Source organism: Piliocolobus tephrosceles, chromosome 3 (genome assembly GCF_002776525.5).
Source record: "Piliocolobus tephrosceles isolate RC106 chromosome 3, ASM277652v3, whole genome shotgun sequence".
Taxonomy (NCBI): Eukaryota; Metazoa; Chordata; class Mammalia; order Primates; family Cercopithecidae; genus Piliocolobus; species Piliocolobus tephrosceles.
Genome location: NC_045436.1, coordinates 116,470,711 through 116,498,413, shown reverse-complemented (window position 1 = coordinate 116,498,413; position 27,703 = coordinate 116,470,711). Strand labels below are relative to the sequence as shown.

General features: G+C 37.2%; 1 protein-coding gene across 6 annotated transcripts in view; it reads right to left on the bottom strand.

Moving 5' to 3' along the window:
* ANKRD17 (ankyrin repeat domain 17) overlaps positions 1 to 27,703 on the bottom strand; it is a 183,452-nt gene that overhangs the window by 72,718 nt on the left and 83,031 nt on the right. For all 6 annotated transcript variants that reach the window (XM_023198491.3, XM_023198497.3, XM_023198492.2 and 3 more), the window contains exons 3-9: positions 14,327 to 14,483; positions 9,044 to 9,191; positions 8,652 to 8,799; positions 7,200 to 7,433; positions 4,443 to 4,537; positions 1,796 to 2,033; positions 214 to 405 (exon numbers count right to left, since the gene is read on the bottom strand). In XM_023198491.3, coding sequence (XP_023054259.1) covers positions 214 to 405; positions 1,796 to 2,033; positions 4,443 to 4,537; positions 7,200 to 7,433; positions 8,652 to 8,799; positions 9,044 to 9,191; positions 14,327 to 14,483 — 1,212 coding nt within the window. The remainder of the gene's footprint in view (positions 1 to 213; positions 406 to 1,795; positions 2,034 to 4,442; positions 4,538 to 7,199; positions 7,434 to 8,651; positions 8,800 to 9,043; positions 9,192 to 14,326; positions 14,484 to 27,703) is intronic.

The following is a 27,703-nucleotide window of genomic DNA, read 5'->3' as shown; positions in this document are numbered from 1 at the left end:
TAAAAAAATTACAAACAAAACGGGTTGAAATTAAAGCTGCAAATACTTCAAACAGCAGTAAGCTAAACTGCTCAGAATACATACAAAGGTATATCACACTTTTTCTTAAACTCACACATTCAGTGTATCATAGCATCATAAAAACATTTGCATATGACATTTTTAGTTAAATAAATCATGCAAAAAACTTCTCCCAAATGCAAAAATGCCTACCTGCAGCTAATAAGTATTTAACTAACTCCAAATGACCCTCCTGAGCAGCTTCCATTAAAGGGGTAGAACACCCTAGTTCTATATCGGCTCCTGCCTTAATTAGAAAGTCTGCCACTTCCAGAAAGCCTCCACAGCAAGCCAGAGTCAAGGCAGTTTCTTGAGTTTCTTCTGTTTGTGCATTGATATTTGCTCCTAAAATAAAGATTCCAATTATTTAAAGAAAGTCATTAACTTATTCCAGAGATATGAAAAACATGATTGTTTCTTAATAAACTATATCTCAAAAATGAACATTTATATTACTATGATAAATAAGAAAGTGCCTCTCTCCTAACTCCTAAGGCAGTTAAAAATAAAAATAAATAAAACTATTAAAACCACCTCCAGATTTGATGTACCACAGCTGGGGTAATATTTACTCAGCCAGAAGGTACAAGTCAGGTGATAAAAGAACTCAAAAATATAAGCTACATCCTCTCACTATAGTGATTCAGTGATTCAAAAATGATAAAGATACTGGTGATGATGACGAAGATGATAATAAAAATATTAACATTCAATAAGCTCTTACTATTTCCCAGGCAATATCAAAGCATTTTACAACTTGTTTAGGTATTATTATTATTACTATTATTAGTTCTATTTTACAGCTAAGGAAACCGAAGTTATTTAACTTATACAAGGTCACAACATTATCGTCATCAATACTACCACCATCACTATAGCTAGTACTTAACAGGCACTATATGACAAGCACTGTTCTATGAGCTTTATATATACGTATTAACTGTCACAACAACCCTACACATGAGAAAACTGAGGCACAGAAGGTTAGAAACTTGCCTAAAGTTATAAAATTGGCAAGCAGTGGAGTTGTGATTCAACCTAAGAAGTCTGCTCCAAAACCTATGCTTTAAAAATCATAGTCAACATTACCTCTAAATAAAAACAAAAGTTTTTTTAAAAGTTTCATTCCTCTTAAATTTGTCCAGACAAAAACTTCACTACTGAAAGAAAAATAAAATCATGCTACAAATACAGAGATGGGAGATTACTTCTAAACTGAAGATACCTTAACATAGTGAAGTAATTGTTTCACTTTTCCCAAAAGAGAAGTTTATGTACTGAGCCCCTTGACAGCTTCTAATGTGCGTGCATTCTTGCACTCTCATCAAGTTAGTCTTTAAGGCATGGTTTCCCATACTGTTTTATAAAACACTAGATCTATTAAATATTTATTAGTAGGCATTGCCCCCAAAGGAATATATTCTCTTGATCTATTACTTTTAGAAATGTTGACTCTTATATTCCCCTATTTAACTCACAAGTCTTGCCAATACCAGTTCTGCTTTTCATTCACATATAGCACATGATGTCTCTGAAAGCTCTATATTAAAGAAGTTTCTTTGCTTTTGTTTAACACAGTATGGGAGTCATTTTCACAGTAAATACTTCATCACTGGTTAGTGTAACAGCTCACTGCAACTCTACTAGAAAGCTGAAATACTAAAATCCAATTTTATAAAATTACACTCTTAGGTTTTACACATTCATACTTTAGTGTCTTGATAGATATGGTTACCTTGACCTAGAAGTAATGCCACCATTTCTTCATGTCCTTCTCGAGCTGCTTCCATCAGTGGTGTATAACCTTCATCATTGACCTCTTCCAGGCTAGCTCCTCTTTCAATAAGTAAAGCCGCAAGTTCCACATGCCCACCACATGCAGCCAAAGTTAATGGTGACTCAAATGAATCAGCAGGCATGTTCACTTGGGCACCGCTGTCAAGAAGTAACCTAGCTACTTCAACATGGCCATCCTAATCATAATACAATTTAAAAAATTAAATCAGCATCATTAAAAAAATCTTGGAAAACCTGAAGCCTTTTCAATTACTATACAATGAAGTTTATCTATCTCCACTCAAATAGGAATAGATCTACATTTAACAGTTGAGTAAATCAGTATTTATTATGCACTGCCTATATACTGTTAACATAGAAGAGGGAAATAGAGATTGAAAATATAAAATAAGTAGAAACATGATACCTTCGATCAAGAAGCTTATTTACCATTAGAAAAAAAAAAAAAAAAAAACAGTAAGTATGTGAAATAAGAGACTATAGTGAGACCACAGATAATATCAACACTGTATGGTACAAACTTAAATGCTAAAAGGATAAAGTTTAGAGAGGGAAAAAAGAATTTTCATAAGAATCTTTAAGGATAAGCAAACTTTTGATTAGTTAGAAAAAAATGCAACCCTTTTTGGAGAAGTGGGGAAAGGATACATGCTGTGTTAGGTGAACACAATGTGTACATGGTACTTTCTGTATTGCTCATCATCCCAGTACCAGTAAAATTAAGAAAAGGGTCAGGTGTGGTGGCTCACGCCTGTAATCCCAGGACTTTGGGTGGCTGAGGCAGGAGGATTGCTTGAGCCCAGGAATTTGAGACAGGTCTGGGCAAAATGGTGAGATCCCATTTCTACAAAAAACACAAAAATTATCCAGATGTGGTGGTATGCACTTGTCCCAGCTACTCGAGAGGCTGAGGAGGAAGGATCATTTGAGCTTAGCAAGTTGAGGCTGTAGTCAGCCACAATCATGCCACTGCACTCCAGCTTGAGAACAGAGTGAGACCCTGTCTCAAAAATGAATAAAAAAAGAAAATTCTATATTCTGTCTCCTTTACTGGTCACTTTTTCCCACTCCTTTCCTAATTACTGGCAACTTCGAGGCCCTCTTTTCCCTTCTTTTTGTCCTTCAATAATTTTTTCCATCTATATGTTATCTCCCAGACATATTCTTTCAAACATACCATGCCCATTTTTGCCTCCATGCTTGTCACACTACACAACTTTAATGTCTTACCTACTTTTTTTTCTTTTTCAATTTGTAGAGAGGAATCTAATGTCTTATTAGTTTGATTACTTTGCTATTTCTTCAGTGCTGAATCTTCTTCCTTAATAGTGAACTCCTACATTTCCTTTAAATCCTAGTTTAAAAACTCAGTATTATAGCAAGTCTTTCACATGTCTGGCCCCTACTAATACCTTTCACTTATAATATTTACTTCCAGTGCATGTTGGCTAGATCTACAGATTATTCCATTTTAATTTCTTAGTCTACACACAGGCTGTTTCTTCAGTAAGGAGTGGCAAGAATGATTAAATTTCCTTATGACGGGGAACTTTTAAAACTGTTACTGTTAATACTATTAATGTGTCTCATTTAATCCTCACAACTCCAGGGAAAGATATTTTCCTCATTTTACAGATGAAGAACTCAAAAGCTTAGAAAAACTTGTATTTGTTACAAAAATAATTTGCTAAAGCAAACACTAAGATGGCAATAAGGAAAACAACAGATAACTCAAGTCTTAAATGGCTACCTAATATTTTAAAAACTAGTAAATAACATTTAACATCCTTTCAATAATTATTCTCTGAAGGGGAGATGAGACAAGAAACTTCAGATTCTTTTGGGGCCCTTTCTACCGTTGGCATGTTCCCCTCATAAATTTTTCTATAATATTTTGATCCACTTCTGTGTCATAAATCATAAACTAAGACACAAAGGTTTACGAGTACTGTTATGAACCATTCCCGAATACAAACTCTAAAACACAGCTCTTCAAAAGACAATCTAGGGCTCAGAAAAGACCAAGAGAGAGGGGAAATTATGTAACACAAATTATGCTCTACTTTAAAATTTTGTTTAGTCTATTTATTGGTTTGAGGTATGTTATGCTTATTAATAATGTACATACTCTGAATTATATTTCCTTTTTTCTTTTTTTTTTAACATTTTTTTAAATAGACAGGGTGTCTTGGTATGTTGGCCAGGCTGGTCTTGAACTGCTGGCCTCCATTTTAATTTGTTAATCCAATCCTCCCACCTTGGTCTCCCAAAATGCTGAGATTACAGTTGTAAGCTACCAAGCCTGGCCATATTTTTCTTTTTCATATCCTCAGCCAATCTTTACAAGAGTCACTTTGGTGACGACAACTATATAAAACCAGTATAGCTATGTGAAACTAAGAAAATGCAGGTAGCATTATAAAGCTTCAGAAAATAACTTTAATAGAAGTTAATGTTGTACAACTGATTCAATAAGGTTCTGACAAACAGAATCGTAGCACCCATTGAAAAGGCATTCATTGTATACTACTCTGTCTCTCCCTGGTTAATATATAAACATATTTCGCATATTTCACTAATCTTACCATGCAAGCCTCCATTAGAGCAGTGTGCATTTCATCTGTTTTATGCTCTTGATCTGCGCCTGCTTCCAAAAGAAATCGCACCATCTCTAAGTGTCCTAAACCAAAAGTATACAAGATTACTTGAAAATATTTTATTATTCCAAAATAATTTTTTAAATTACAATATTTTGAAAAGTTATATTTAACTTACAGCATTAAATTTATAAGCATAATAAAGTCAACTAGAAGCTACCCTTAACTGTAGAACACAAATTACACAAGTGATCCTGCTGTTCTACCCCTTACTCTACTGCCCTAGAAATTGCTGCTACTAGAGTCCCTGCTAGAGGTGCACAAAGATGCCATTAAAATCCAACACCCAAAATGTTCTCTCTACAACCTTTTAAGAGCCCAGGTATGTTATAGTTATTTTATTTATGCTATGGAATAAATCAGTTTTCATGAACTAGTAGCCTGAGATAATGATCAGTCAAGTTATTTCTGTGAGAAAACGTATTTAAAGTTCCAATACCTAATTCAGAAACATTTTAGGAAAAACATGCTTATAAACTGGGAACTGTATGTATAAAAATATTCTTCAAACCACACCATTTAATTTATATTTATATATTTAATTATAACATAAACATGTATACACATTTATGTAGTTTCAAATAAACCATATGCTTCAGTTTAGATAAAGATACCATATAAGTGGTTAAAAAGCAGAAGACAAATTATAATTTAAAAGAGACTTCAGATTCTATGCAAAAAACAATAGAAAAATTATTTAATTTTTTCCAGCTTTATTTAGAATCAGCTACAATCAATTCTTATTCAACTGGGATGCAGGAGAAGGACAGATAGTGGAGTCACAGGTAAACAGTTAAACAAAATTTACTTCGGTAAGTGTAGTATCTGCCATGTCTTGGATTTGCCAACTACCTACCATCCCTTTTTCTCTCTGTGATTCTCCCCTCCCCAAAACCCACATTAGTGCTCAGTCTCAGCCTGACTTCCCTCTCTTCCCCAATTCCTCCTTGTCAGTCTACATCATACGAAACCTCACCAGAAAGAGAGGAAGGGAAAGGGGTCCATGGATACCTGGAAGTAGTAGAGATGTTCTCCACCAGCTCAGTTCGCTATCCAGCTTCTAATTAAAGCCTGCAAGCCCCAACCTCAGATGCCCCTTTTGGATGGCAGGGTGGGGCTACAAGCAAAGGGGAGAGGGGAGAGGAGTTACATGCAGCCCCATCTCAAAGCTCTCTGGCCAGCAGGGACTCAGTAGTGAAATGCAGCCAGTACTGGGTTCAAAAGTATTTGTGAGAAGGGGAGAGAGCCACCCAATCAGCCCACCCCAAGGCTCACCTCCTCTCCTCCCAGTGAAGATCAGCCTCTGCCTAACTGTAAACAGAGTTGGGGAAGGGAACTAAGGGACCTCAGTTGTGCTCCCTATCTGAAAATCTATTAACATGAGATAATCAAAAGCACTTTATAAATAAACTATATTTTTCAAATTTAAGTTAAATTTTAGTCAATTAATCCAAATATATAAAGATTATTTTCATGTTTATAAATGAAATTATTCCAGAAGGCATCACACAACCTTGGCTACTCCTATATAGAACAAAACAACACTAAGGCCAGAACTAGGGTGAGGAAATCAAAGCACAGGGTGCAAAATTTAAGGAGCCACTCACATGTAAGCTTGTGCAAGTGAAAGGTTAGTCACTGAGAATGAGTGCCTCCTTAAATTTTTTACTAGGTTTTGCAAAAGCTTTTTCTTGATGCCTAGGGGTCAAGAATTTACGATGTAAATAATATGGGACAACTATATAGATATATTGCATAAAACATAGAATTGAATGGCTAAACAAATACAAAATTGCATGACTTTTTTTTTTTTTTAATAAAAAACTTTTTTTTCTTTTTTGAGACGGAGTCTCGCTGTCGCCCAGGCTGGAGTGCAGTGGCCGGATCTCAGCTCACTGCAAGCTCCGCCTCCCGGGTTTACACCATTCTCCTGCCTCAGCCTCCCAAGTAGCTGGGACTACAGGCGCCCGCCACCTCACCCGGCTAGTTTTTTGTATTTTTTTTAGTAGAGACGGGGTTTCACCGTGTTAGCCAGGATGGTCTCGATCTCCTGACCTCGTGATCCGCCCGTCTCGGCCTCCCAAAGTGCTGGGATTACAGGCTTGAGCCACCGCGCCTGGCCCAAAAAACTTTCTTAATAAAAGATTTTCTTAATTTACTTTCTTAAAAAGTAAAACATCTTACTTTACAGCCATTTATCTGCCATATATGTGGAGTCTAAAAATGTTCAGCTCTGTGGCTGTGTTTTAACAATCTAGAATGTAGAACAGTAATTATCTACAGACCAAACATCTTTCCAGGCAACTGTCTGGCCTGCCAAAGGAGGGCATTTTCTGTACTATCAATATTTTCAGGTTCATTGACATCATTTAAAATACCATGTACCCCTTCATACCAAGCAAAATCTTCTCGACATGAAAGCTATTATACAGTTCATATTGAAAGAACTGTTTCTGATAAAAATTAGATCAATTAATACTCATTTTTCAGTGACTATTTATAATGTTAAATCTATATTTTTAAAATTTAAATAGTAAACAAACTGAAACACTGTAAACACTTAACATTTTAATTACATACTATATACTATTATTATAGTTTTTTTAATTTAAAAACAAGATCACATAAAATAATTATAATTTCACATGTTTAAAAACTTTGTTTCAAGAAAGGTTTATACTGTACCTTTGTAACAAGCTAAGGTAAGGGCACTCTCTTTAAATTCATTGGAATGCGTATTAATGCCAGCCCCATTTTCTAGCAGCAATCTGGCTACTTCCACATGTCCAGCACTTCCAGCTTCCATAAGAGGGGTATGACCATTTTCATTATGGTCCTCAATACTAGCACCGGATTCCAAGAGCACCTTTACAACATCTACATAGCCTCCAGCGCAAGCATATGTAAGTGCTGTATTGCCTATTTTAATTAGGAAAAATAAAAATATATTAACATAAAATACCAAAATAAATCAAAGTGCTAATTTACATTAAGAAAATGGAAACGGAAGACTATAACCATAATAAATATTAAATTACACATACATATATGTAAATATATATCTATATATAAAATTCCTTTCCTACTGCATTTTATCTTTCTGAAATCAACTCCCTATTCACCTTCTCCATTTAAAACCAATGTCAAATACATGTGGAAAATCATATACACTTATCCAGATTGGAGAGTTGTAAAAGAACTAGGCAAGTCTGTCCTGGAGCTAAGTTTTACCTTAAGATGAGAAAAAAGTTGTTTGTTTTAATGTTTATCAGAGAAATGCTTCACAAGTTTTTTTTTTTTTTATTTTAATGTTTCTAACTTAAAATTATTCATCATATGCATACCTTATACCTTTTAATCATATATGTTTTCATTACAACTTCAAATACTAGTTAACTGATCAAATTCAAATTTCTAAATCTGAAATTGAATTCAATAATTTCTAAAACTTTTCTGCTGACAAAAATTTCCCATATTACAAGAAAAATCAACCTTCTGGGTAAAATAAGAGTTTCTAAAAATCCCTTTAAATCAGAACATGATCTTAAAAAACATTTAATAAATTTGAAAAATCTGCATGAAGGAAATGCACAAAATATTTCCATGAAATTTTAGAACTTTTACACAAATCTATCTAGGCTCATATTTGAAAATACATATATATATATATATTTTAGACTAAAGTTATACTATTCTTCAGGACACAATGTTTTCACAATACTTTTTCTATGGGCCACAATTTAGTAACAGTAGGAAACAATGAACTATTCTTTTGTTCCACAATCTTTTGTTCTCCGTATCTTCCCATTCTTCTCCTAAAAAACTGGACACATGGGGTTTGAGCACTACAGCCCACACCTGTCAATTTCCAAGAGTGGTCCGTCTAACTGGGTCAGTGTTTTACCTTTATCTTAAAGAACCTAAAAAGGCCAATTGCCCTCATAAACAAAACAGAAAGAATATCATTCAAAATATATTCTATATACTTCAAAATACATACACAGATGTATGAGAATATGTAGCACATCTAAGAAATAAGAGAACTGAAAAATTAGCACTAAACATCACCTTCATGCGAAACCACTATTACCAAATGATGTTACTACTTAGCAAAACTGAAAAAGAAATATGCATGACCTGTTGAAGACTGTGCATTAACATCTGCTTTATGAGCTAGCAGCAACTTCACAATTTTGACATGTCCTCCATTAGCAGCAGCCATTAAAGGTGTAATGTCACCTTTGATTCCCCTATCTTCCACATTTGCATGCATTGCCAACAAAACCTTATGAGAGAAAAATAGTTTAAAAAGGATTAAGAAATGATAATCATCAAAAAATTTTGAACGCATGTATTTATATAATGTCTACCTAGTTGTAGTAAAAGAGCTATAAGCACACAAAATTTATCTAACAAAACTATTTGTTGAAATAATCCAAATGGTTGGAAAGATTTATTTTATTATTTCCTTAGTAAGCAAGCCAGTTTTATAAAAAACAACAAATAAGCTTTATTTTAATAATACGGACCTGTGCAAGCTCATAGTATCCAGCAGAACAAGCTAAGCAAAGGAGGCTCTCCCCTTCCTCTGTGTGTTCATTTACACTTCGCCCTTCAATAAGTAACTTTCGCACAGCATTTACATCTCCTTCTGAACAGGCTTCTGCCAAACTGCGGCTATTAGGGAAAGAATATCACAATACCAGAATATAAGAATATTAAAAAATTGCACAGCGTAAATATTGTTTTTGATTATTTTGTTTTTTGCTGTTTAGAAACAGAGTCTTGCTCTGTCACCCAGGAGTGGGTACAGTGATGCAATCAGCTCACTGCAGCCTTAAACTCCTGGCCTCAAGCACTAGGATTACAGATGTGAACAATCACACCCAGCCAGAGTACTGGATATTTATGTCAAATCTCTATAGTTATATGGTTTGGCTCTATGTCCCCACCCAAATCTCATGTTGAATTGTAATCACCAGTGTTGGGGGAGGGACCTGGTGGGAGGTAATTAGATCATGGCAGTGGATTTCCCCCTTGCTGTTCTCATGATAATGAGGGAGTTCTCATGAGATCTGGTTGTTTAAAAGATCTTTGCTCTCTTTCTCTCTCCTGCTGCACTATGGTAAGAAGACATGCTTGCTTCCCCTTTGCCTTCCACCATGATTGTAAGTTTTCTGAGACTTCCCCGCTATGCTTCCTGTACAGCCTGTGGAACTTAACCTCTTCTCTTCATAAATTATCCAGTCTCAGGTAGTTCTTTATAGCAGAGTGAGAATAGGCTAAATGCTAACCTTAGTGCTCAACAAGGATGGTTATTTCAGTATGATTCGTAACAAAAAGCCAAAGATGATTGAATTCATTGGGTTTTTTACAATCTACATATCAATGGCACTGAATTAAAATTATCAATATTTCAAAATGTTTTCAGTTATGCAACTGAAGGATAAAGTCTAATTTACTGGTAAGTGGAGAAAGAACATAAAATTTTAAAACATAAAAGTTTATAGAAATCACACACAAATAACAGGTCATAATTATACTTCTTTTGTTTCGTCAGTAGAAAATTTTTTATAAAATGTATTTAAAAAGTAAAAACTGGGCAAAACTTCTACTAATTGTAAAGATCTATGTGAGTCCTTCCATCAAGTAAAGGGAAATCAGACAGAAAAGATGGGAGAATGTAACACTAATAAATGAGTAACTGATGAGCCTTTTTTGGTTTTGGTTTTGGAAGTATTTACTCATACAATCAAATTTTGGGAGAAGTTTCAAATCCAGGCAAAGAAAAAGCTGAACTCAAGCAAAATGAGAGTGGAAAAAGTGGAGTAACAAGACATTAAACTGAGAGAAAAGTGTATGTCCCATAAACTTACCAAAACAATTCCAATTGTAGACATTTCTAAAGATTCTCACTTTTGTATAAAATAATCCTAAAACTAAATCCAGGGCTGTTAATATTCTTTTTATTTCAAATATAACTCAATTCTTTTATTATCCTCTTAAAATATGGCCCTTTCACTTCAGATACCAAAGGCACCTACAGATAATCACTTCTCTATACCTCTGTTACTACCATCACCCAGATTTAAGACCAACATCTTTGTCTCAGATATGGCAAAGCCTCCTAACCAGTCTCCTTGCCTTCACACTACCTGCTCTCCTTCAGGCTCTTTTCAACAAGGCAACCAGAGAGATCTTTTGTAAAGGAAAGTAGAACATGTTGGCCGGGCGCGGTGGCTCATGCCTGTAATCCCAGCACTTTGGGAGGCTGAGGCGGGGAGATCATGAGGTCAGGAGATCGAGACCATCCTGGCTAACACAGTGAAACTCCATCTCTATTAAAAATACAAAAAAATTAGTTGGGCATGGCAGTGTGTGCCTATAGTCCCAGCTACTTGGGAGGCTGAGGCAGGAGAACAGCTTGAACCCACGAGGCAGAGGTTGCAGTGAGCCAGGATGGCACCACTGCACTCCAGCTTGGGTGACAGAGCGAGACTTTGTCTCAAAAAAAAAAAAGAAAAGAAAAGTAGAACATGTCATTCCTCTTCTCAGAACCCTCCACTGGCCTATAATGTCACTCACAGTAAAAGCCGAAATCCTTACAAGATCTGCCCTGTGGCAAGTATTCTTCTTCCCTTTTACTTCTCTGGCTTTATCTCCTACTCTCTCACCCTTATTCCTTCCACTTAGGCCACATTGGTCTTCTTGCTATTCATCACATATGCTAAATAAGCTCCAACCTCCAAATATTTGCATTTGCTCTTCCTGTGCCAAGACAGCTCCTCTCTCAGACATGTCTCACTCTCTTCCCTATTTCAGGTCTTTCCTAGAAAGCCATCATTTTAAGTGAGGACTTCCCTGACCACGCTATTAAAAAATGTAACATGACCTCTGCTATGGTTTATTTTGTCCTCTCCAAAAGTCATGTGAAATTTAATCCCGAATGTGGCAATACTGAGAGGTAGGGCCTTTAAGAGGTGACTGAGTCATGGGGGCTTTGTCTTCATGAATCCCTTAATCCATTCATGAATTAATGGATTAATGGGTAAATAAACTAATTAGTTATTATGGAGTGAGACTGGGTAGGCTTTATAAAAGGAAGAGAAACCTGAACTAGCACACTTAGCCTACTTGCCATGTGATGGCCTGTGCTGCCTCAGGACTCTGCAGAGAGTCCCTGCCAGCAAGAAGGCTCTCACCAAATGCAGCCCCTTGACCATGGACTTCTCAGCCTCCATAAATGTAAGAAATAAATTCCTTTTCTTGCCCAGTTTCAGGAATCCTGTTACAAGCAACAGAAAATGAACTAAGATAACCTCCAACCCAACCACTGCTTTAGTACTTTCCTTTAAATTTTTCCCATAATTATTATTTTATTATGTGCCATACTATATATTTTATTTACATGTTAATTGTATTTTCCCCTTACAAAAAGTGAAGGTCTCAACCAGTACTAAATAAATTTGTCTTTTAAATATCTCTTCTGATTTCCCATTTCACAGGACACTGACAGTCCCTAGACTCAATGCTCTCTATAATTTTTAAGCAGGTTTAGGACAAATCCTTCCCGTAAGACATTACCTGTATAAGTGCGTACCTTTTCTCTCTTTCAAAGTAGTCTCTGTCTCTTTCACTTCTTTATGCATATACCCTAATCTACATTATCATTTGAATTTTTCATACTATTTCCACGTGTGTATACCAGCTTTAAAACAACCTTAGAGGATCTACTCTAGTAACAGCTGAACTAAAGAACTTGTGGGCAAAGGGTATATTAGGCCTCGCACATGGCACTGTCCTTAACTAATATAAAAATGTGGCACACAGTACTCACTGCACATAAGTCTACCATCTTTCTCAAACTTTGTTGAATAAATATAATTGTCACAAATATGCTCTATTTTTTTTTCTGTTAAATTCCAGCATTTTCAATGCAAAATAATCTGTGACTTTTTATTTTTGTATTCTATTTCCTGCTTTAACTGGTTTTAGTATACCCTTCACGGTGTTTTTAATTTTCTCTCTTGCCAATCTTAGCAGGCACCACATTAAAAAATATCTGGAGATAACCAATAATATTTTAGGCTAGTAAAACCGAACATTTACTATGGAATAGAAACCGGTTAACTGGGCCGGGCGCGGTGGCTCAAGCCTGTAATCCCAGCACTTTGGGAGGCCGAGACGGGCGGATCACAAGGTCAGGAGATCGAGACCATCCTGGCTAACACGGTGAAACCCCGTCTCTACTAAAATACAAAAAATTAGCCGGGCGTGTTAGCGGGCGCCTGTAGTCCCAGCTACTCGGGAGGCTGAGGCAGGAGAATGGCGTGAACCCAGGAGGCGGAGCTTGCAGTGAGCTGAGATCCGGCCACTGCACTCCAGCCTGGGCGACAGAGCGAGACTCCGTCTCAAAAAAAAAAAGAAACCGGTTAACTGAAGAAGGGAGTGAACCTACGAGAAGAATGGTAAAGCAAGTTAATACAACGAGAAGAATGGTAAAGCAAGTTAATACAGACACAAAAATCTAGATGAATGAACACTAATAAAGAGCCAAGAGAAACAGCAAATTCATGACCTTGTTAATACTATATAACCTCTCTTTTATACTCTTAAAAATGTTGTATGAAAACACTGTTAGACAAAAGAGAATTCTTAAATGCTATAATTTACTCTCTAAACCCAAATACAACAGAATATTCAGATGTTCTCAATTGTTTTAAGGCAATTGCTAAAATAAATAAAATGGCTTCATTTTATTAGAGGAGGCAAAAAGAAGCCACCAAGGGTTGAAAATGGTAACATGTATTAATGATTCTTTACTATTTGCTTCCTTGAAGTATCTATCCATTTTTCTTGTCACTCTTTTTTTTTGGAGACGGAATTTCGCTCTTGTTGCCCAGGCTAAAGTGCAACGGCGCTATCTCGGCTCACCACAACCTCCACCTCCCAGGTTCAAGCGATTCTCCCGCCTCAGCCTCCCGAGTAGCTGGAATTGCAGGCATGCACTACCACACCTGGCTAATTTTTGTATTTTAATAGAGACGGGGTTTCTCCATGTTGGTCAGGCTGGTCTTGAACTCCTGAACTCAGGTGATCCGCCTGTCTTGGCCTCCAAAGTGTTGAGATTGCAGGCGTGAGCCACTGCGCCTGGCTTCCATTTTTTAATATACATCCATAATTGTGTTTATATATGAGATGGTGTGATTTTTATTGGATAACATCACCAGAACAGCTTAAAATGTCATTTACTGAGCCCTTACTAACTGTAAAGTGCTATCTGTATACAAGGAATTATAGGATATAAAATAATAAAGTCCCTGGACTCACATTCAAGTTACAGGAACTAGATCTATGACTTCCTTTAAGACTTCATAAAGCAAATAAACAAATAAAAGCCTCACCCTTTAAAATGTTCAGAACTATGCAAATGAACTGGAAAATGGCCTAATTGTAAAACATTTACTTGTCACCAACACATTAAAAAAAAAAAAAAAAATCTAAATAAGCAAAAAGTCTTTTATAACATATTGACTAGGCCTCAGTCTTGCAGTCAGAAAGACACTGGTGCTCTGCCACTTATTATCTATTTGATCTTAAGTTACTCACCTCTCTAACTTTTTATCTGTAAAATGAGAATAAAAACAAAATCTATACCTTATAAAGTTTTTGTGAATCTAAATAAGACATCAGATGTCAAGTGGTTAGCACAGTGCCAGCCAGGCACAAAATAAATGCTCAGTAAATGTTAGCTATTTGCTATTATTTTTAAGAAAATGAATTTATACTGGTTGCAGCAAAAATGTACTTACTTGTCCGACTGCCCTGCATTTGCTGTGCTTTCAGCTCTCATACGGGTAAGTGCAGCAGCAGCTTCATCCAACGCACAACTAACAGATGATGTCAACCTCCGGAGTACTTCAGGATCTGCAAAGGCTTTACCATCAGCCGTGGACAATTTGCCTATTCCTATTATTTTATTTTCGCACCAATATGGACACACCCAAAGGGGAGAAACAAAGCAAAATTCAAGTTACTTAAAGCTATACTGTGTATGTTAACAAATAACCTCCAAATGGTAGAGTAGACATATATATCGGCTGCCCAGCATCTTTTGAGGAATCACTCTTCATCAGTTTTCTAATAATCTTATTCATTCCATGTGGTTCATAGGTACTTGATCCTGTGACCCTCTGGTGCCAGAAATGGGTCTTTAGCCTATGATGGGACAATTAGGCTCTGTCATATCTTTGAAAGAACGTATATTCAAAGGTTGCTAAATTGGTAAGATGTGAGTCATAAGCTATTTAGCCACTTTTGTCACCACATACAGAAAAAGACTGCCCAAAATAAAGTCAACATACAGGAGAACAGAGACATAGAAAGAGAAGGGGACAGAGTCCTGATAAAATTATTTTTGACTCATTGACGCCAGTAGTGCCAGAAGCTAGCACCATCTCTATGATTTGGTAAATGTCTACATTTTATTTTTTTAAATTAATATTATTTTTTTTTTCGAGACAGGATCTTATTCTGTCACCCAAGCTGGAGTACAGTGGCATGGTCATAGTTCACTGCAGTCTTGAACTCTTGGGCTCAAGTCATCCGCCCAACTCAGCCTCCCAGTAGCTGACTATAGGCTCACACCGCCACACTAGGCTAACTTTTCTTTCTTCTTTTTTTTTATTTAGACAGGGTCTCACTCTGTTACTCAGGCTGGGTGCATGGCACGACTACAGTTTACTGCAGCCTCAGCATCCTGGGTTCAAAATCTTCCTGCCTCAGGCTCACAAGTAGCTGGGACTACAGGTGTGTACTACCATGCTTGGTTAATTATTTTACTTTTTGGAGGAATCGGGGTCCCACTACATTGCCAAGGCTGGTCTCGAACTCCTGGGCATAAGGAATCCTCCTGCCTCAGCATCCTAAAGTACTGATTATAGGTGTGAGCCACCACAGCAGGACACCCAGCTAATTTTTAAACTTTCTTGTAGAGGTAGTGTCTCATTATGTTGTGTAGGGTAGTTTAGATCTCCTAATCTCAAGTGATCCTCCCACCTCAGCCTCCCAAAGTGCTCCCAATTACAGGTGTAAACCACTGCATCAGGCCAATGTCCATTTTTGCTTAAAAATGTTTACTAGGCTATCACCTGTGAACAAAATATGGCCTAAAAAGGCATTCTAGACTATATATAAAAATAAGCTATAAATGAGTTACGTCTACAACTTACCACATATACTTAAATCATCTGAAAGTACTAATCTGAAAACCATTCAGAACTGCAAAACTAAAAAAAAAGAAAAAAAATTCAAAAGCAGAGATGGCTAGTAACCATCTACATGAAACCTAACTGTTGCTCTTTCAGATATCCCTATAAAGCATGACACATTCTTAACCCCTAACTTTTATTATTTTAATTCAGTGGTGCTTAATAGAAGCTGCCCACATCAGCATCACTTGTGGTACTTTTTTTGCTTTTATTTTAAGATAGGGTCTCACCCGGTTGCCCAAGCTGGAGTACAGTGGCATGATCATGGTTCACTGCAGCCTCGACCTCCTGGGCTCGGCCCCCACTTTGGCCTCTTGAGCACCTGGGACCACAGGCACAGGTCATCATGCCTGGCTAATTGTTTTATGTTTTGTTTTGTTTTGGCTTTTTGGTAGAGACAGGGTCTCAATATGTTGCCCAAGTAGGTCTTGAACTCCTTGTTTAAGTGATCCACATGCCTCGGCCTCCCAAAGGGCTAGGTTTACAGGTGTGATCCAGCCCCCTGTAGTGCTTTTCAAATATATAGATGCTGAGCTTTTCTACATCTGGGGATCCAATTCAGTAAGTAGAAAGCAGGGCCTGGCATCTACATATTTTAAAGGCTCTAAGGCAATTCTGATAAACAGCTAGGATTAAAAACCTTTACCTCTAATGTTATGATGGATATTACAGAACCCTGCTATCCAACATGTGGTCCACTGAATAGAAGCACTGCTATCGCTTGGGAGCTTGTCAGAAATGCAGAATCTCAGGCCCTATGATGTACTGATCCAAAACCTGCATTTTAAAAAAGATCCCCATATGATTCCGATGCACATTAAAGAAAGGCTATTATAGGTTTTACAACAAACTAGTTAACTAAAACAAAAAGGACCACTCACTTGGTAATAAACACATCTGCACAGATAAGTACATAACAGTGAAAGGTGTTCAATAATATCACATAAGTTTCATGTTTAAAGTTCTGAAAGTGTATACTTATAGTGCACTTTATAATAAAGTAGGCAGCCTAGATTAAGCACCAAGTTAGAATAAAAAGGTTAGGGGTAAGCATGCTTTATAGAGATATCTGCAAAAGCAACAATTAGGTCTCACATAGGTGGTTATTAACCATCTCTGCCTTTAAAATATTTTTTTCTTTTGCCATCCTGAATGATTTTTAGATTAGTACTTTTAGGTATGTTTTTATGCTTTTCTTTAATAAAAAAACTAACATATCAAATGTTATATCTCACAAAACCAAAAATAAATCTGCCAAGAAGGCTTTATGATTATAGCCATAAAAACATGTTCAGAGTAGTCAAATTTCATATCGGCTACAATTAAGATGTACAAAGAATAAAGATTGTCTTGGTCTGATAATTTATGTCACTAATATTAAAAGTCATACTATATTCTGAATCTACTACAATATTTAATAGATCATCTTTTGGTTAAATATATGAAGGCACTATTGAGATCAAGATCACAGAAGAATTTCCACATGAAAAAAATTAGCTCGAATTTTTCAGCCATCCAAGATTACTACATAACAAATATTTGTCAGTGATAGCAACAGGAACTAGGCAAGAGGACAGATCTGGCTCAGTAAAAACTAACCATTGTTTCAAAAAAAAAAAGGAAATCTCACTTTATATCTTTATGAACTTCTTGTATCTTCATAAGTAAAGATAACTATTTTAATAAAGATAACTAGGAAGAAACCAAAGACAGAGATGGTAATCTTTCAAATTAATTAACAGTAATAAAAAATTAATTCTAGCTACCCTGAATTATGGTGATTCTATTTTTTTCTGGACTTCTCCAGCTATTGAATATTAAAGTGAAGATCAAAAAACAGAAAAGGGCTGGGTGCAGTGGCTTATGCCTGTAATCCTACTACTTGGCAGGTGGATTTCCTGAGCTCAGGAGTTCGAGACCATCCTGGGCAACATGGTAAAACCCCATCTCTACTAAAAATACACAAAATCAGCTGGACGTGGTGGTGTGCGCCTACAGTCCCAGCTACTTGGGAGGCTGAGGCAGTAGAATCGCTTGAACCCGGGAGGTGAAGGTTGCAGTGAGCCAAGATCATGCCACTGCACTCCAGCCTGGGCGACAGAACGAGACTCTCTCCAAAACAAAACAAAAAACAAAAATAAAAAGAACAAAATGACCAGATTATTATTTCCAAATTCTCTCATTTAATCAACTGAACAACAGAACCACAGAAATTCAGATAGAGGACACATTAAAATATTATTTATATTATTTCATAATAAAACTATTAACTAACACCATTAAACTTATTAAATATTATCTGATTTTAAGATAATTGAATGCATAATTATTTTCCTCTTAGAACTTACTCAGAGGGCTAAAATAAAACTATTTTATCATAGTTTTCTATGATAAAACTAGGAAAAATTTGTATATAAGCTAAATATATAAGCTAAAATGTATAAAGACAAAGTAAACCAGAGATGTAATTAACTTATAGAACAGAATAAACTGAAACACCACTATCAAAAGAAAAACAGACCACTAGCCCAACAGGAGTCAGGTATTAGATGTACCAGACACAGGGGTGAGGTTTTGGTTAGAAAAAAGGGAGACCAGCCGAACACTTGTGAGGAGTAATCAGACATGAGTCTTCATTGTCAAACTAAACAGCCAGGTGATTATTCTCTAAAGAAACCAAACTAGAAAGGCCCTGGACTAGGAGACATCAGGTATACAGGAGGATGACATGAAGTACTACATAAAAGCATTAAGTGAAAGTTTACATGATAAGTAGTGAGATCCTCAGCCCCATTCCCACTGTCAGCTCCCAGAATTATGGTAGCTGGGTTCATTATTCAGAAGATAAACACTGACAGGTGTGTGTCTAATAAAATGATCCCAAGGTTACCTGTCCCTGATATACACATCCTACAATCTTGGGACTGTGAATTTGACAAATTTTACTCCCCAAATTAAGTTATATTACATGGCATTGTTGACTTAGACAGCGAGGTTATCCTGGTGGGCCTGACCCAATCAAATGAGCTTGTGAAAGAAAGACATTTCTTTGGCTGGTTGGAGATAAGGAAGTCAGAGATTAAAAGCACAAGAAGGATTCTACTTGCCACTGCTGACTTAAAGATGGAGGGTGCCACATGTCAAAGAATGTGGGCAACCTTATGGAGATGACAGCCCATAAAAAAATCAGGATCTTGGTTCTACAATTGCAAGGAACTAAAGCCTGCTACCAAAAACAATAAATTTGGAAGTAAATGTTCACCCACAGCCTACAGATAAGGAACATAGGATAGCTGATTTCAGCCTTGAGACCATAAGCAAGAGAATCCAGTCACACTGTCCCCAGATGTCTGGCTCACAGAAATTTAAGAGATAATAAATGGGTGTTGTTTCACACCACTATATTTATGGTAAATTGTTATGCTGCAATAGAAAACGAATCCATGCTGTATAGTGAAATGCACCAACAAAACATGCATCCAGATTTTCCAATTTAGCTTTTTATGGCATTGCTAGACTAAAAACAGAACCCAAAGATCACCAGACATCTGAAGAAAATCTTAAATATGAAAAGCCAACCAAAGTATTGAAAATGAGACGGAAATTTTATAATGCCAAAATTATAAAGCTTTGGAGAAGGAGAACAGGGACAAACGGTACAGAGACAGGGTTAAGTTATAAATAAGTGTGGCAATACCAGAAGTTTAGTAACTTTAAAGGTCTGAGAGTGATTTTTTAAACTGGAACTCTATACCTAGCTAAACTATCAAGTACAAGGATAGTAAGAAAGGCATTTTCAGACGGTCTAAAAAATTTTACCTCTCAAGCATCCTTTCTCAAGAAACATATTGGATACCTAAACCTTGTTCAATCTCAACATCACAAAAAGATAACCAACCAGACAGCGCCTATGTGATACATAAGGAAATACACAGCATTATGAATGTCTATTCTTGCCAAAATCAGAATAAATCTGAATCTGATCAAGTATCTGGATCTAAAATAGGAAATACAACACACAAAAGCACAACTGGCACAATCCATAAAGTGAGAGAAGTGACTATTTTTTCAACAAATAAACAGAAAAAAAAAAAAAAAAAAGAAAGAGGAACTGTTATGATTAAACTTAAGACAATTTTTTTTAAATTTTTAATTTTATGGGTACATAGTATGTATATATATTTAAGAAAAATAATTAACATTAAAACTGTGTAAACCTTGTTTGGATCCTGATTTAAAACAACTGTAAAAAGATAGAAAATAATTGAAGAAATCTCAACACTGACAGGATACTGGCAATACTAAGGAATTCCTTTTTTTTCCTTTAAATCTGAAATAGTATTATGGCTATATTTCTTTTTAAACACTCTTAATTTACAGGTACATACTAAAATTTTTATATATGAAATGGTATGGTACTTAGATTTGCTTTAAATTAACATAGGTGGAGATGTCAGCAAGGTGATAATAGGCAGATATGAAAAAAGACTGCCTGTACACTGAAGACTGCTGAAGCTGGATGATGGATAAACATACAGAGGTTTCATTACGCTCTTCTCTTAGATTTGTATATGGAAATTTCCATTTAAAAAGGGAAGGAAATAAAGGAGTGAGGGAGACGAAAAGTGAAAGAGAGGTGGAGAAAGAAAGGAAGGGAAGTAGTGGGAATGCTAGCTTGTTAGCTACCATAAAGAAAATATAAAAAATAGAAATAATTACACAACTTAGAAAAATGAAACAACTATTTGCATTGTATGAAAAGGTACCTTATCTCCAAAAATCAGCTTTTATGTAAAATCTACTTCCATGTAACATCTTTGGGTGAATCTTGTTGTGCCTCTTGGGGCCACAGAAAACAAATCTATATGACAGTCTTTTAAGCATTTGAAGAATACTTTATTTAACCTAAGTCTTCTTGTCTTCAGGAGAAACATTCCCTGCTCCTCTGAGGCATACTTTTAAGTAATTTCATAATCCGCATTTCTCTCTCATAAACTTCTAGAGCAATGTCAAATTGCTGGAAAATGCTAAATTAGGTCTCTACTCTTCTGTACAAATAGTTTTCTATACTCCACGACAGGACTGTGCACATGCCCTTATTATGTTTTCAAGTCTATTTGGTTAAGATCCTTTTAATAATCCATTCTAGAATTTTACCTGGATAGAAATCAAGTTTAACCATAAGTCCTTCAAATATTTAAATACTATATTACAAGATGTTTACTGAAAGGATTATTGAACAGTATTAGGTCAGTTTTACGCTATAATAAAGTAGCAGTTTACATGCATTGCATGTATAATAGGTAGTGCACTGGGGTTCTTAAACCATGAACAATTAGTGTTCATAGTGTATTTATGTCTACTTTACAAAACTTAAGAAAATATATGTCTTTAAAATGATTACAGATATTTCATTATCACCTCCTTATATTTAAGATATGATATATAGTGCTAAATCTTTGTGTGTCTGTGTGTGTGTGTGTCTGTGTATATATATGTGTGTATACTCCCTAATTAAAACATGGTTCCTATGGGGATAACATAATGATCCACTTCACAAAAATATCACAATGATTCACATGAGAAAGTTTCAGCCTACCGTCTCTAACAAATAAGTGGGGAAAATTATATATCGTCAATTCTCATTATTCAATTATTCATAGTAGTTATGTTAAGTTGCTAGAAACACGGAATTAGCAAATACTATACTCAACGACTGCTCCTGGGAGAAACACAGCGTTAGCCAGCCCCTGGCCACAGCATTGTCATTAATGCACATAACCCTGTTTTATGTGTGTTTCTGTTTAAATGTTCCTTTTTTGTGTGTCCTTCCAACTTTTATTTTAGGTACAGCGGGTATACATGCAAGTTGGTTACGTGGGTAAATTGCATGTTGTGGGGGTTCAGGGTACAGATTATTTCATCACCGAGGTAATGAGCATAGAATCCGATAAGGAATTTTTTAATTCTCACCTTCCTCCCATTCTCAAGTAGGCCCTGGTGTCTACTGTTCCCTTCTTAGTGTCCATGTGTACTCAATGTTCAGCTCCCACTTATAAGAAAGAACGTGGCATTTGGTTTTTTGTTCCTGCATTAATTCACTTAGGATAATGGGCTCCAGCTGCATCCATGTTACTGCAAAGGACATGATTTTATTCTTTTTTATGGCTGCATGGCATTCCATGGTGTAAAATATAACTTATTTAATATATGTTGTTGATTCATTAACATTTAACTCACAGCCAACAGCAGTAAAACTCATGCCTGAACCTAAAACATATTTTTCCCAAAAGGCACGTCATAGCATTCTCACACTTAAGAACACTAGACAGCACTCTGCTTGGGTGCCATTTTAAACAGTGAGTGGGAGTGATTGTACATCATGGTTTGAGTGCTAGCTAAGACACAGTACAATAGAATATCAGACAGATTTCTAATGGTTTTTGACCTCAGTCCCTGGCTCCCAGATGATATCTCTGGACAGCTCAGGGCCTAGGGGAACTTGCCATCCTGAAGGGGAAAAAACAAGTCTGGCTGGCTTCGCCATCAAGATAGATGGAGTAAGATGGCTGAATAGGGGGCTCTAGTGATCTCCCCACCCCTCCCCAAGTTTGGCAACTATCAACACAAAGTGAGCATCTTCATACGAACCCAAAATCAGGTGAGCACACACAGTGCCTGGTTTTGACTTCATATTGCTGAAACAGGCATTAAAGAGGGTAGAAAAGACAGTTTTGAATTGCCAATGACACCCCTCCCTAAACCACTAGCAGCTCCCCACATGGTGCAAAGAACTGTGCAACTGTAAGAGGGAGAGCGCAGCAACTGTGATCCTTTGCATTGAACTCAGTGCTGCCCTGTCACAGCGGAGAGCAGAAACAGGCTGAACTCAGTTGAGGCCTGCTCCTGGAGGGAGCATTTGGACCAGCCCTAGCCACAAGGGAATTGTCCATCCCAGCAGTCCAAGTTTGACTTCCAGCAAGCCCTGTCACCATGGGCTGCAGTGCTCTGGGGCCCTAAGTGAAGTTGAGGGGCAGTCTAAGCCATAGGACTGCAATTCCTAGTCAAGCCCTAGTGCCAAGATGGACTTGGAGTCACTGGATGGGCGATGGGGAGCAGGCAACTTCCTGAGCCACCACTTGGGAGGCTAAGGGAGTGCTTGAGTCACCCCTCTCCCAACCTCAGGCAGCACAGCTTAAGGCTCCAAAAGAGACCCCTTCCTTCTGCTTGACAGAAAACAGCAGAGACAACCTGGTCTTGCATCTTGGATACAAACTTAGCCACAGCAGGATAGGGCACCAGTCAGATTTGTGAGGCCTCCATTCCAGGCCCTAGCTCCTGGACAACCTTTCTACACACAGCCTGTGCCAGAAGGGAACCTGCTCCCTTGAAGAAAAGAACCCATCCCTGGAAGGATCCATCACCTACTGACTAAAGAGCCCTTGGGCCCTGAAGAACCTGCAGTGACACCCAAGTAGTATGCCACCTGCCTAGGTTGAGACTGGGATGTGCCAGCTTCATGTGAAAACCAGCACATTCCCAGCTATGGTGGCAACAGTGAGAGCACAGTTGGGGTGGGGCAGGGGTATTGAGTAGAAAGCGGATTCTTGGGGTCTCCTATTCCAAGGCTTGGTACTTAGATGACATTTCTGGAGCTGTCCTGGTAGAGAGGGGGCCCACTGTTCTGAAGGGTGAGTCTCAGGCCTGGCAGCTTTCATCACAAGCTGACTGAAGAGCCCTTGGGCCTTAACTGCACATTGGCGGTAGCCTGGCAGTACTCCCTGTGGGCCTCTGGTGGTGGTGGCCATGGGCTCAGACTCCTTACCTGTGGAAAGAGGAAGAGTGGGAAGGACTGCATATTGTGGTTTGAGCGCCAGCTAAGACACAGTACAATAGAATATCAGATAGATTTCTAAGGTTTTTGACCTCAGTCCCTGACTTCCAGATGGCATCTCTGGACCAGCTTAGGGCCTAGGGGAACTTGCCATCCTGAAGGGGAAAACAACAAGTCTGGCTGGCTTCGCCACCTGCTGACTGTAGAGCCCTAAGGCCTTCAGCAAACATAGGTGGCAGCCAGGTCACAACGGGCATTGAATGAGACCCAGTGCTCTGCTGGCTTCAAGTCTCACCTAGCACAGTCCCAGTGGTGGTGGCCCCAGGGGTACTTGTGTCACCCCAACCCCAGCTCCAGGTGGCTCAGGAGAGAGAGAGAGAGACTCCATTTGTTTGGGAGAAAGAAAGAGAACAAGAGTCTCTTCTTGGTAATCCAGATAATTCCTCTAGATCTTACATAAAACCACCAGGGTGGTACCTCTATGAATCCGTAAAAATCATAGCAATACTGGGATTGGGGTGCTCCCCAATGCAGACATGGCTTAGATCACAATACCCAAGTCCCTTTCAATACTTAGAAAGCCTTCCAAAGAAGGACAGGTACAAACAAGCGCAGACTGTGAAGACTATAATAAATACCTAATTCTTCAGTGCCCAGACACCAACAAACATCTACAAGGATCACGACCATCAAGGAAAACATGACCTCACCAAATGAACTATATAAGGCACCAGGGACCAATTCTGGAGAAACAGATATGTGACCTTTCAGAAAGAAAAAACAAAATAGTATTAAGGACGCTCAAAGAAAAAAAAAGATAACACAGAGAAGGAAATCAGAATTCTATCAGATAAATTTAACAAAGAGATTGAAATAACTGAAAAGAATCAAACAGCAATATTGGAGCTGAAAAATGTAACAGACACAGTGAAGAATGCATCAGAGTCTCTTAATAGCAGAATTGATCAAGCAGAAGAAAGAATTAGTGAGCTTGCAGACAGTCTATTTGAAAATACACAGTCAAAGCAGACAAAAAAAGAAAAGAATAAAAAAGAATGAAGCATGCCTACAAGATACAGAAAACAGTCTCAAAATCGCAAATCTAAAAGTTATTGGACTTAAAGAGGAGGTAAAGAAAGAGATAGGGGTAGAAAGTTTATAGGGTAAAGGTATAGTAACAGAGAACTTCCCAAACCTAGAGAAAGATACCAAAATTTAAGTACAAGAAGGCTACAGAACACCAAACAGATTTAACCCAAAGACGACTACCCCAAGGCACTTAATAATCAAATTTCCAAAGGCCAAGGAGGTAAGGATCCTAAAAGCAGCAAGACAAAAAGACACAAATAACATACAATGGGGCTCCAAAACATCTAGCAGCAGACTTTTCAGGGGAAACCTTACAGCCCAGGAGAGAGTGGCATGATATAAAGTGTTGAAGGCAAAAAAATTTTATCCTATAATAGTACATTTGGCAAATATATCCCTTTAACATGAAGGAGAAAGAGGGACTTTCCCAAACAAACAAAAGTTAAGAGATTTCATCATCGACACTTCTGTCCTACAAGAAACACTAAAGAGATTTCTTCAATCTGAAAGAAAAGAATGTTAATGAGCAAAAATAAATCATCTGAAAGTACAAAACTGACTGATGATATTAAGTACACAGAATATTATAACACTGTAACTGTGGTGTGTTAACTCTTACCTTAAGTAGAAGCACTAAAAGATTAACCAATCAAAAATAATAACTACAACAACTTTTCAAAACATATGCAGCACAGTAAGATATAAATAGAAATGACAAAAAGTTAAAAAGTAGGGGGATAAACTTAAGGTATAGAGTCATTGGTTTTCTTTTAGCTTGTTAAATTTGTTTATGGAAGTGGTGTTAGGCTGTTATCAGCTTAAAATAATGGGTTATTAAGATAGTATTTGCAAGCCTCATGGTAACCTCAAATCAAAAAACATACAATGGATACAAAAAATAAAAAGCAAGAAATTAAAGCATAATTTCTCTGGTGAGAGAAAATCACTTTCACTAAAAGGCTGGAAGAAGGAAGATAACACTACAAAACAACTTGAAAACAAATAACAAAATGACAGGAATAAGTCTTCACTTATCAATAACAACACTGAATGTAAATGGACTTAAAGGACTACCATTAAAAAACATGCAGAGGCTGAATGAATAAAAAACAAGACCCATTGACCTGTTGCCTACAAGAAACATACTTTACCTATAAAGATACACACAGAGTGAAAATAAAGGGATTGAAAAAGAAATTCCAGGCCACTGGAAACCAAAAAAAGATCAAGAGTAGCTATACTTAGATTGCACAAAATAGATTTCAACACAAAAATATGAGACAAAGATCATTATATAATGACAAAGAGGTCAATTAAGCAAGAGGATATAACAATTTTAAATACATATGCACCTAACACTGGGACACCAAGCTATATAAAGAAAATACTAGAGCTAAAGGGAAAGATAGAACCCCAATATAAAAATAGCTGTAGACTTTAATAACACTCCACTTTCAGCACTGGACAGATCTTCCACAGAGAAAATCAACAAAGAAACATTGGACTTAGAAAGAAAGATGGCAGAGAGAAGAGGAAACAGGGTAACATGCAGCTCTCACTTGGATGGGCAGAATAGCATGTGGAGACTCACACCATAAACTCTGGCTCTAAGAACCACAGCAGGAACATTACCAGGAACACCAAAAGAATTCACAGATTCTCTGAAAGAAGTGGCACATCGCTGCAAATTCTGCGAGACAGTCAAATAACTGAGTTCCCAAAGTATGAGAGAGAGTATGTGTCTCCAAACACACATGTCCACTGGGGAGTCTGAAAATCCAGATCACAGGAGAAGGATTTAACCTCACCTATAACAAAAATGAATATAGGGAGCCACATGAAATATAAAGGCAGAAGCAGCAGCAGGAAGAGCCTTGTAAGCACACCCAGTCTCCAACTTGAGCCCAGGGAAGCCATCCCTGACTGCATCTGATAGAGGCCCTCAGGGAAGGCAGCAAGCAGAATTAGGGAGGGGTCAAAGGGTGAAAAAAGCTTCCAACTGAATTTTATAATAATTTCAACTGGGCACAAACTTTCTTCAGCAGAACCCACAGGGTAAATGGGAATCCTCCCTAAATCATTCTACGAAGCCAGTATCACTGTAATACCAAAACCAAGAAAGGAGAGGAGGAGAGGGGAGGGAAGGGGAGAAGGAAAGGAGAGGGAAGGAAGGGGAGGAGAGGGGAGAAGGAAGGAAGGAAGAAAACCACAGATCCCTGATGAACATAGATGCAAAAATCCTCAACAAAATACTAGCTAACAGAGTCCAACAGCATAGCAAAAAGATAATACACCTTAATCAAATGGGTATACCAGGAAAGCAGGGATGGTTTAATACATGCAAGTCAATAAATGTGATACATCACATAAAAGGAATTAAAAACAAAAATCCTATGATCATCTCAATGATGCAGAAAAGGCATTTGATGAAATTCAGCCATCCCTTTATGATTAAAACCTTTAGCAAAATTGGCATAGAAGGGATATATCTCAAGGTAATAAAAGCCATCTATGACAAACCGACAGCCAACATTATATTAAATGGGAAAAAGTTGAAAGCATCCCCCCCCGAGAACTGGAACAAGATAAGGATGCCCACTTTCACTACTTCTATTCAACACAGTACTGCAAGTCCTAGCCAGAGCAATCAGACAAGAGAAAGAAACAGACAAAAACTGATAAGGAAGAAGTCAAATTATCCTTGCTTGCAGATAATATAATCTTGTATTTGGAAAAACCTAAAGACTTCACCAAAAAAAAATCAAAACTGATAAATTCAGTAAAGTTGCAGGGAACAAATCAACATACAAAACTCAGTAGCATGTCTATATGCCAAGAACCAACAATCTGAAAAGCAAATCAAGAAAGTAATGCCATTTACAATAGCTACAAATAAAATAAAATACCTAGGAAGGAACTTAAAGAAAGGAAAGATCTCTACAATGGAAACTATAAAACACTGAGACAAAAAATTGAAGAGGACACACAAAAAAATG